The sequence below is a fragment of the Carassius carassius genome, chromosome 2 (genome assembly GCF_963082965.1).
Source record: "Carassius carassius chromosome 2, fCarCar2.1, whole genome shotgun sequence".
Classification (NCBI taxonomy): Eukaryota; Metazoa; Chordata; class Actinopteri; order Cypriniformes; family Cyprinidae; genus Carassius; species Carassius carassius.
Window position 1 is genome coordinate 15538356 of NC_081756.1, and position 12302 is coordinate 15550657.

Below are 12302 nucleotides of genomic sequence, written 5' to 3' on the forward strand. Positions count from 1 at the left end.
GTGCTTGTCAATCTGAAAAAGAAAGAATACTCAAAAGTAAGGGGGAGGCATACACCATTATTGTTTTCTTTAAATGATTTGAAAGACTATCAGATGAAAGCTAGGGGGATAAAATGGGCAAGAATAGTTGAACCAGTGGAGGAGAAGAATTTCTGCATGTTGCTGTAAACTTGCACCTAAAATATATCTTTAAAGAAATTATGAGCATTAAAAAAATATATGAATGACTAGTGTATCCAAGTAAAAATGCCATTGAGTCTCATTGAGTCATTGAGGAAAAAATGTTTATGTCCTTTCTAGATGCATCTTGGACGTAACGTAATAAACATGCGTTTGCTGGATGTAAATAACCACATGTTGATGACTAGTTTTGCTACACAGAGAGAAATAAATAAACTTGACTATTTTTTATTAAGATTGTTTCTAAATTCCTTCTGGGAAAGAACTTGGTTGTGAGATTTGCGCACATCTCATACATTTATTTACACACTGTTAGTTCCTGCATATAACACACTCAAATTAAATGCAGCACGAATTGCTACAAATTTAAAGATTTGATAAACCTTGTTCCATTACTAGATGGTACCATAATAGCTTATAACAGAAAAAAAGCATGTTGAGACAATATACTTACACTTACAATATACTGAGATCAGAGTACATTACCAAAAGGAAGTTAAACATGAACATTCACAGAACCAGAGTGAAAATCTTTCAAAGATGATCTCTCTAATGAGCTCATTTGATCAGCAATTAGCTGAATAAACTGTGTGAACCCCAGAGCCAATCAATGTTACATAATGTCTCTCTAATTGCATGCCAAGTCAAATTTTCTCTTAGCTTTGATATGCTGTACGTGAGCAAACACAGACATGTATGTGCAAGCACATATTATTAAGGACAAAAGGATATTAAAATGGGGCCAGAGGACAGATTTACTGTTGAAAAGGGTTATGACAGGAAACTGTACGCTATGTAACAAGCAAGGAAGCGGGGCAGGGGTCTCGACTAATGAGAGACTGAGCACATTAGTAGTCTAACTAGTACTGCTGCGTGCAATCAAAGGACTTTCAGCAAGGAAGGCTGTTCTAGGTGAGAGAAGTCCAACTATCACACCACATGAGATAGGTTTAGGAGTGAAGTTTGCTTTGCATTCATGTAAATATATTTGAAGGGATAGTTCACTGAAGAAAAAAAAATCTATTATCATGTACTCGCCTTCATGTCTTGAAACCCAAAAAGTAAATGAAGCCCAAATTAATTACTTTTGTCCTTGCTCATGTTTAATTAGTTACCACACTCTAATAAATGACTTGAATGAGTTTTTCATTTGTCTTACCAGTACAGTAAGATGCACTTATATAAAATTACACCCATTCATTGACAGCAAGTCAGAAATCTATAGATATTTTGACCGGTAAATTACACAAAAATACAGATGAAGAATATGATTTTTGTAGTGCATTTAGATGTTTTTTTTATTTTTATTATTATTCAATGTGACAGTGGGACAATCTCCCCAGAACAAACAGAATTTAAGTGCTTTAATTAAAACAACAACATGGCAGAGCAGAACTGTGACCTCAGTAACAGTCTTTTTTGGCTCCAGCTTAACATTATACTTAACCATTAGGCTACCACTACTCATATAACATCAATTTTATTCCTATTAATTTATTGATATAATTCTATCTCCTACTAAACTGTTCTGCAAAAGTGATTAGATGACAACCTCAAGGGTACAACATGGTACAACAGGGACCTTCATATGCAAAGTCTTTAGCACTTAATCACTTGATACCAGGATTGTTTTCAATTCACAATGTCAACAACTATTCGAGACAATGCAACAAACAAGTGCTACAGGTACAATTTCCAATGAATAGATTGACAAAAAGAGAAAACGAGGAAGGTTTTCAGAAAAATGGACAGAATATTAAGGAAACTACATAAGACCAAGACAAAGAAAATGACAGACTGTTGAATTGTAATCAACAACAGAAAGGCTTGGAATATAGAGATACCAAAGAAGTGGCGAGAGGTAGTCAATAATAATGTTAATGAAGAAAGTGAGGGGGTGGCAGAGAAAGAGAAATAGAGAGAATGGGGCGACGAAGAGGTTGATAAGGAGAGCGCAGCCCACGGAGGAGCAATGATTCATGAGTCACATGGTTGAGAGGTGAGTCATACTCGCTCTACTGCAGAACCCTCAGCCTCCAACACACACTGACAAACCTTTGTCATATTCACTTACTCAGGCTCAGCCACTGGGAAGAGTAATTGTCAAATTCAGTCAAACAGACTCTATAATACCACCCAATTCAATTAAATAAAAAGAGAAACATTTAACAATGCGTGTTAAATACAATTGTGCACAATCAGGCAATTTTACACACTGACAAATGCCAGAAAAGAAAGCATGTGCACTGATCAAAAAGAAAACACTCCCTTCCTGTGACACCTGCGTACCAGCACACAAGCAAAATGACAAACATGATTTCTTTGCCCTGAAGGCTTGCCCAGAAAACAGTGCAATGAAAATGCATTTTGTTCTCTTGATCAAATATCGACTCTGTCCAACATTCTCTAAAACTCAACACCCCCGATATAGAAAAAAAAAAAGATCAGCATAATGGGAAAACCCACGGTAAGCCCATATGTCCCGCCTCTGCTAAAAACAATCTCTGCCAAGTCCATCAGCATATTGGCCTGGACTCTGGAGCGGTCTTCACATATCATTATTGAGGTGGGAAGCTCTAGCATGGGTTTGCCTGTAAACATTGTCCCAAGATCAGCTTACACTGGCAATCATCCAAACGAAAAAAATGGATGGAAGAAAATATCCTAACCTTACACGATTTAAAGGGCAAGTCCAAAATAATAAGGCCAAATTACAAAACAATGTATTACTGAATGGACTCCTCATAGGGACGGAGATAGGTTCTATAGGGCTCCGTTTCCAGAAAGGTCTCACAGGTTAACCTAAACTTCATAGGAGTGGCCTTTATAAAGCTAAAGAAAGATTGAGACTCACTCTTTATAGTGGATGAAGAGTTACTGTCCATCAGGATAATGGGAAAGAAGTAACAACAAGACATTAAAAATTCATCATGAGGTAGGTAGAGAGGCCAGGCAATTATGATGGGCGGAAGGAGGTAGGGGAGTGAGAGAGAGAGAGAGAGAGAGAGAGAGAGAGAGAACACATGCAGAGGCACTTGGCAGAAACTTTCCAGTGAAGACATGCTGGCGCCAGATCAATAGAAAAAAAAACTCATCCAGTTAGAAATGAGGGCAGTCATCCATCAAACCATCAGTTCGAGACCAGCATATTATACTAACTGTCATAAAATTTGCTCCACAGAAGCTAAACCCTGTTTCAGGTTATCTCAAATACAAGTTTGATAAACTTTGCAATTATAATGACTCACTCATCAAATTACACACTGCAGAAATGTATCGGTTGCAAAGGCCACTTTGAGGATGAGGCTGTATGTTTTGTTGGCTTGGAGTTTGCAGAATTGCCATTATCTTGTGGATCTCTACAGGTAAATATAATGGCATTGATGAAACAAAAGGCTAACAGATTGTGGACTATTGTGAACACGCAATCAAAAAAAAAGGTCTATAAAAGGTGCATATTTGTACCTAGGTTATGCTTTAGGGGTAGATAAGGTATAAAAATGTACCTTTAAAATGAATATACAGGGATATGCTAGATCGATAGAAAAAAAAAGTTTTTCACTTTAAAAACATTTCTTCTGGACAATGTAATCCATAATAACACATTCTCCATCTTTTTCTGTCTTCTCACATCCACTGGCATATTTGTTTTGGACCAGTTTTGGAATATTTTCCGCTTGTAAACGGTGCTTTATGTCTGCATATTTCTCTCCTGATTCAAACAAGATTACTTTTACCAATGGAAATAAAATCTATAATTTTCTTTCTTTTCTTTTTTTTAAAGCGCTATACAAATAAATAAACTTGAATTGAACTATAATATAGATACAGGACTCATATTTTAGCTGGAAGAAGTTAAAAACATCTTAATGATTAATTTGTTCATCACAGACACAAAGTTAATTTGATGGAGTCATGTGGATTATTGTGATGTTTTTATCAGCTGTTTGACTCTTATTCTGACAGCAACCATTCACTGCAGAGGATTCATTGGTGAGCATGTGATGTAAGGCTAAATTTCTCTTAATATTCAGATGAAGAAACAAACTCTTCTACAACTTGGATGACCTGAGGGTCAGTAAATTTTCAGCAAATTTAAATTTGTGTGTGTACTATTCCCTTAAGGACAACTATAGCTATTGAACCAGTACCCTTAAAAGGTACAATGTTTTTACTTTTATAAGGGAAAAAAAAATATATGCATAGCCATACATTGAATATACATTGTTTTAGGCCCACTTTTAATTACCTGTATGATTTTAACTAAATGTTTATATTTTTACAGGGGGAAAAAGATTTAAAACTGCATTTAAAACTGCAAATATACAGGAAAATAATATAAACAAATTATTTTATGCAGACTTTGATCCACTGCATGAATTTTGTACTCATATTGGGGGAAACAATTAGTGGACTTGTAAACTTGTAAGCTGACATGCAATTTGACAGGAAGGTGAAAAGCCGAAAGGCACATGACAGTGTCCCTAGAAACGGTCTGTCCATCTCGACTGAGAGGAGATAAAGGAAGACACTTCATGAGCTTTTAGACAAAGGAGGGAGGACTGCAATCACGCAGAGGGTCAAATCGTTTGACACCTTCACACTGATGGTGGTGAAAAACACATCAGATTTCTGTTTTCATAAATCCCCAAACAAGGGAAGGAAACACAAACAGACAAAAACAAGTCACTTTGAGAAAAGTGCAGTTGAAAAAGAACCACCTTTATGCAAATTATTAGCTCACACAAAACTGAAAACATTGTTTTTGTCTTGAACATGTGCTGTGGTTATTTCTATCTTTTTAATTATCACGGACTCTATCAACATAATTTTTTACTCTTGAAAACATGTCTGTTGTCATTATATGGACGCGTGTCTTCACCTGTAAAATCTTTTTTTCAAATTTTCCATTGCTCCTTCATTGTCTTTTTCTTGCCACATTGGTGGTGCAGTCAGCTTCACTGCACCACTGTCACAAACCACTGACTGGTGACTCATCCACTTACATACTCAATATCACTCTCTCTTCATTTTCTCTCTTCAGCACTTTGCTCTAGCATCTTTGCTATACACACACACAAATAATAATAAATTCCTGACAAAGCTTCCTTTTTTTCCAGTCAGTGCAAACATTATACCAACAGAGGTCACGACATGATGGATGTAAAAAAAAAAAGAAAACAGAAAAAAAAAGTAAATGTGAAAACGGGTTGGACGAAATGCTCCACAAGTTTCCCCTAGAAACAGTAACTGCTTTCATTGGGTATAAGGTTATATATAAAAAAAGGTTGAATATACCGAAAAATAACAAAAACATGAAAAGAGATGAGGAAGAAATGTCAATGTACTTGAAAGTTTAGGCTGAAATTGTGTTTTATTATTTATAAAATTACATTCACACATAATTCTGTTTTGGTAACCTGACAGATTTTACACAGGTAAAAACATGCCCTCATGCTGAATTATTCAATTGCTTAAAAAAAAAAAAAGAAGAAGAAAAGAAACAGTTAATCTCAAAATGTTCCCTTATTTCACACCACGTTTAAAAAGCTATGTAAATACATCACACTTAATATCAAAGCCCTCTTCTGTTATCTGAAACAAGCTACAAATACTCCCTTACTTATTATAACTCAAACGCCACGCTTGCGGTCAGAAACACGTCTTTGGAAAGCAGGATGTAGATCAAGACAAACAGGAAAGAGCTTTCACGCCATTTGTGGTTGAGATTCAGTGTCCTGTCCTCGAAGTAACAAACGTTCAGACGTTTTACTACTGAGGCTCAAGGGACAGAACAAAATGAATAGGCCGCACAATATAGTCCATTCAGTATCGTACCCATTTAAAAAGGTCTATTTAATATTCCTCCTATTTGGTGAATATATCTTCAAAATCGATCCATTAGAAGAAGAAAAAAACAGTAGAAGATTTACTTATGATCCATATGCTGCAATAGCACTTCATTTAAAGTGGTACAAGTACAAATATTTGCATCTTACACAAATAAACATGGTTGGATGGTCAATGTCATTGTTTCCTGAGCAGCTACAGTAGATGTATAGTAATGGCATTTAGGAAGATTCAATTTGGGGTTTTTATCTACTACAGGTAGCTTTTCCAAAGCAGGTCACTTGATCAATGTAACAATAAATCATTCTTTGAAGAAAAAAATTAAAAGCTGAGATTGCATGACCTGTTAAAATGGCAAGGCTCAGCTCATTTTTCTAAATATGTTTCGGATTGCTAAATTTGAGTGTCTATCTGCAACTCTCTTTCTACAGTGTCTCTTAAGAAAATGAGATCCCAGCTATTTTAAAATTTAAAAGACAAAAAAAAAAAGGTTGGAATTGAAATACAATCACATGCTGATCTCAGTAGTACCAAAATTAACCCCACCAACCCTCTTTTATTCCCCTGTTCTCCTCCCACCCTTTGGACCCATTCACAAACTCCCCTTCACATAAACCACGTCTTGACTGCATTGGAAACTAGTACTAGGCCAGCCCCATCTCCTCTAGGACGCTCCTGGGTGACTCATCCTCCTGTCCGGAGAAAAGGAGAAAAGTGTTTCCACTGAGGGATCCTCACAGTGTACATTACACAATGCACAGTGATTACTTAACTTTGCAGCTTACAATGTGCAATACTCCGATGATTTAAAAGAATAAGGAGCCACAGGATGATAATTCAAGTAACATGTCTGGACTTGTCCACACAAACAACATTCAAAAAAACATAAATAACATGCATGCACACACCTCTTGTAGAAGGTCGGCTTGCTCGATGGCCTTCAGCACGCTCTTCTTGGATGTGTCCTGAATTTCTCCCCCCATAAGAAACTCGTCCAGGATAAAGTAAGCTTTCTCAAAGTTAAAAATAATGTCAAGCTCACAAACCTACATTGGGTACAACACACATACAAAACAGTGGAGACGTAAGCACAATCTTGTTTACATGCACAATAATCTGCTCATATTCTATCACATAAATAAATCAAAATTCCAGTTCAAAGAAATATGAATAAGACAGCAGTTATATGCCTATATTATTCAATTATTCAAAAATTTTCCCCCATATTTTTGAGAGAAATCTCATGCTCACCAATGCTGCATTTTTCTTAATCAAAAAATACAGCAAAAACAGTGATATTGTGAAATATTAAAATATTCAGTGTCACATGATTTTTTTTTAGAAATAATTTTGTTATACTGATTTGGTGCTGAAGAAACACTGTGACATTGATATCAATAATGTTGAAATCTGCTTGTCATTACTCTCATTACTCTTAATTTAATGCATCCTTGCTGAATATAAATAATTCCTTTCTAAACCTTGAAATTTTGAACAGTAGTGTACATGAAAAGTATAAAATTTTAATTGAATAAAGTACATTATTTAGAACTGTCATTAACTTTAACTTTTTGCAAATCAGTAACGGACTTGACTCATCAATAATGAAACTTGTTGTTGAAAATGTAATCATCGATTCTGAAAATTTGTTGTGCGAACCCCTAAAATCAATGTTTCTTAATAAATGGCAAGAACAACCAAAATTTTTACTATAAAAGGGAAATTATGTGCTGTGTAAAATAAAGTATTTAAAAAATATTGTGGATCCTACATGCCATTAAAAATGTAACATTATGATGGGAATTAACTTTGATAAATGACAGGCAACCAAAAAAAAAAAAAGCAGCAAATACCATCAATATGGTGGGAGATAAAAGGCATCATGTGACATTTACTGAGAAAAACAGACAAATAGGAGGATAAAAGTAGAGAAGAGGACAGACAAAAAAAGCAAAAAAGATGTGAAAGTAAAGAGAATTTCACAGGTCTTGTGTTGCTGTGATGTGAGGTATGAATTAGTGAGAAAGGAGGAGAGAAAGAGAGAGGCCAGATGAAAGAGGAGCGGTGGCAAGGAATGACTCACACTGCCAAAGTACTTATCCAGCAGCTCCACAAAGCGATGGATGACCTCCAGAGTAATCAGCTCATTGTCCTGCTCCTCCACCGCACAGCAGAAATATAGACTGGCATACCTGCATACACACACAAAAACACACCTCTAATAAATGGACGCATTAGATGTAACCCAATTAAAAAGTGCATACGAAGGCAATCATGTAAACAAACCAAAAATTAGAAGGAAATTAGATATCTTGCCTAGGCAACTAACTGAACATTCAACTCTGATATATATGTTTGTGTGTATAATAAATTAATAAATATAATAATATTAATTCTATAATTGTAGAAGAACTAAAATTACTACTAAAACTTAATCGAAATTAAAAACAACCCTATGTATTTCTAATAAATCAATTAAAAGAAAAAAATCATGTGTAAAAACTAATTTCTAAAACTTCAACTAAAATTAAAAACAAAAATAAAAGCTCATTCAAATAGTAATAAAAACTACAATAGTATATGCATAATACTAAAATAACACTGACACAAATAGGGAAGTATAAAAAGTGATAAGTGAAAGCAGAAACACACAGCAGGTGCTGGTTGGATGTCTGGGGAGTAGATATGGTGGATGATGACAACAATGACATGAAAGTGTCTCTGAAATACTCTACACTCTTTCTTAGTGCGTGGAAGTGACCACTGAAAATGTAATAAGGAATGACCCCACATGTATGCATGACTGCAGAAATGTTATAGTAAGATCAAATTCTAAATCAAACCTCTATGACATTAAGTAGCTGCCGAATCAAGTACATATTAGATGGAGTGCAGGTGAGAAACAAAAACAAGCTTCACAATGAAGAACAAGGTGGCTTTACTTTCAGTGCCCCCTTGTGACCAGAATCGATGAGCACCTCTCTACACCTCTTTTTATTGTCTATCTTGAGTGCAGTAATATCATTAGATACATACAAAAAGGGCATATTATTATGCAATGCAAAGGGGCATGAGAGGTTGCTAATGAATTAAGGCAAAGCTGAAATGTATTTTGATGTTTCAAACAATTCTACTCCTAAATAACACAAAAAATGAGTCATCCTTCACAGGTTTGATGTACACGTTACTAGACAGTTAAGAGTAAAAAAACAGGTCAGCGGGAATATATATGTGAGAACGTATATGTGAGAAACCAACAACAAGAGAGACATTTACAACCAACATTTCTGTCTCACAGAGGCATCAAAAGCATGTGCGGCTTTCTACCTCTTGTAGACTATCTTTAGATCTCTCCATTCCAGGAAGCTGCACATTTTGGGTTTTCTGGCCAGCACCACCTGCATGAGCTCTCGGACCATCTTTTTCTTGTCACGCTCAGCTGTAGCCGTGTACCATTTCTGGAGCCGCAGCTTCCCCTGCCGGCTGAACAGAAGCATAAAGCGCATCTACAGAGACACAGGAGAGGATAACATTTAGAAAAAATTTATTTCCTACCAGACAATACTCCATAATGGCAGAGAATGTTGAGCTAAATAAATCAATAAACAAACCAGTCTCTGGAAATAAACAATTGGAGTAGTGTTATTTTAGTATTATTTATGTACTATTATAGTATCTATTAATATTTACAAGCTTTTTGTGTGCTTGTGTAGTTTATATTTATTTTAGGTGCTTTTGTGATTTATTTATTTTTATATTTTAGTATTTATGTTTAGCTAGATTTTTTTAAATTTCAGATTTAGTGATTTTAGTATTTCAACTTAAACTTATTTAATTTCAGATAGTCGCCAATAAAGTTTTAATTAACAATAATAACACTGAATTTCACAATTAAATACAAAATAAGAAGACCAAAAATATAACAACAATTTTCCAATTTTGTTTATTTCTTAAAATCATTACACATGTAGGTTTTATGACCACATATTAAATAAGAAACTACTAGTTTTAGAAATTCACACACCACTACAGAACTAGGCGAGGAAAGGCCAAAAGCAATTAAAACAAAAATTTCTTTTTTTTTAAACTGAGACCTGAAATATACAATTTAGCTACACATTCAAATAAATTACAACCTAAAACTTTGATGATGGTAAAAAAAAAAAAAAAAAAACATCATCTGTATGCGTAGTGGGAATATAAAATAAAAAACTTCAGAAGAAATTACCTCTTTTGCTCCTAAAAGAACTTCAGTATCATCCATCATTATAAAATTAGAAAGTGAGCTGGCCTATACATGTCAGAAGTGTTAAATATTTAAGAGGAGAGCTGAAGAGCACTGTATCTGCTCCCATTTGACATGGCCCACATTTCCAACATGGTGCAGTCAGCTCAATTCACTTGAAAGGCTAACTATCACATTTTCTGATTAAAGAGCTAGTAAAAACCCACAAAAGCTAGCATTAGTTTAATTGTGGAACATTCTTTCCAGCTAGCTAAATTAAGGACTTATACTTTGTGCCAGGATTTATCAGCCTACCCTTGAATAGTCTAAAAATGATGTACTGTGCTTGGCAATGAAAGGCTCAGATGTGGGACAAAAAATGTATTGAGGCCAAAGATGAGAATAGTAACCTCCTAAGGGAAGGAGAGAGTCTTCTTCGACGCTATAAAAAAAGTATTCATTGATTCAAGTGCATATTTAGAGGTCAAATCAAGTGACAGTATAGCATCCACACATACAGACAGAAGTTTGTTAAAACCGTGCACTGTTTTTACTTGATCGGTGCAATGCCTTATAACACTTGTTAGTAGTTTAAACACACAACTATTGGACATTAAATTCACACTTATGAAATTCTACTGTTGAGAAAGAACATGAAAATCTACAGAACAGACAATCAGACCACCATCTACTGCTACACTACTCATCTTTACTTACAGCGATGAATGTTTTCTGCCGTTTTTCTAGTACCACAGAAAGAGGGGGGAGAAACAAAAGTTCTTATTTTGAGAAATAAATGCTCTCTTTAGACTGATACTTAAGTAACACGTGTTTATAGATCTCATCTAAGCAAAAGCAAGTTCAGGTCTGTCAGTTTACTTATCATGGCAAACACGGAAATGTTGAACAGACATTATATTTTGCTTCCATCTGCTATGATCATTAGTGCTTTCTTCAGTTAGTAAACACTGATGTACGACGTGTTGGATATTATCTCTCAGAGCAGCACTTCCTTTCATGCTTAACTGATTAAACAAAGGAAATATGTTGTGAAATACTTCTATATATTTTTGAGAGAACACACTGTTTTGACACCATAAACCACAATGAAATGTACTGTGTGGGATTAAAGGCAATCTTCTGACTCGCAATTCATCTGAATCTCACTCGATTACAAAGCAGCAACTAGATAGACAACCGTTTCCGGGTCGAATCAACAGTCAAAAGACAGCTTTAAAGCTGAGACATTCAGAAAATGCTTCGTATGAACGCCAAGCTGTGAACAGCGTTCAGGTGATTCATTAATAGTGTGCCAACTTCACATATTAAATCCAGCTGTCAAACTAACCGGATAGTGAACAAACGCTTTGCAATAACGTTACATCACAACGTGATGATATTAATGTATTTGAGAAATAAACCGTCCACACTGAACACACCAACTAACGTTATAGGGCCCGACAGGTGAGATGTGAATTATGAAACAGGGTTTGTGTGTCCAGGAAGCTGACTGTACTAACTTAGCCTTAGCTAGCTGTTAGCTCTTCCTGAAAAGTGCAGATTAATGTCTCTGTAAGAGTATAACTTACCATTTTGAAGGCTTATTGAGAGCAGTCAGTTATTGTCAGTGAACAGCAAACCGCTTTTCGGTAAATACCGCAAGATATTATCAATACATGTCTAATTGACTGCTCGTAGTTTCAGAGCCCCATTGAAGCAGCCTGGAGTAGCGTTTCCCAGTTTGTGAACGAATCGCTCTTTTGAGTCGGATCTTTTCAATGCATCATTTAAACCGGTTCGTTCATGAACTGAACACTAGAGTAAACATCTTTATTAATGAAACTTATTCGAAAACTCGTAATACATAGTACAACAACATTTTAGAGTGCGTAATAGTCTTTGCTACGTCGAGACGTCAGGGACCACAATTGATCATGACGGAGTTCTGACATGGCGTGAAAGAACAATTGAGTCGGTTTGTTTAAACGAACAGTTTGAAAGAACCGATTCGCGAAATCGAGCCTGACTTCCCGTCGCTGGAGAAGCG

General features: G+C 35.5%; 1 protein-coding gene across 2 annotated transcripts in view; it reads right to left on the reverse strand.

Moving 5' to 3' along the window:
* LOC132104201 (AP-1 complex subunit sigma-1A-like) overlaps positions 1-12010 on the reverse strand; it is a 77194-nt gene extending 65184 nt beyond the window's left edge. For both annotated transcript variants that reach the window (XM_059509499.1, XM_059509490.1), the window contains exons 1-5: positions 11845-12010; positions 9358-9536; positions 8114-8222; positions 6939-7076; positions 6650-6722 (exon numbers count right to left, since the gene is read on the reverse strand). In XM_059509499.1, coding sequence (XP_059365482.1) covers positions 6675-6722; positions 6939-7076; positions 8114-8222; positions 9358-9536; positions 11845-11847 — 477 coding nt within the window. In that variant the 5' untranslated portion in view covers positions 11848-12010 and the 3' untranslated portion in view covers positions 6650-6674. The remainder of the gene's footprint in view (positions 1-6649; positions 6723-6938; positions 7077-8113; positions 8223-9357; positions 9537-11844) is intronic.
* Between the last annotated feature and the right edge of the window lie 292 nt (positions 12011-12302).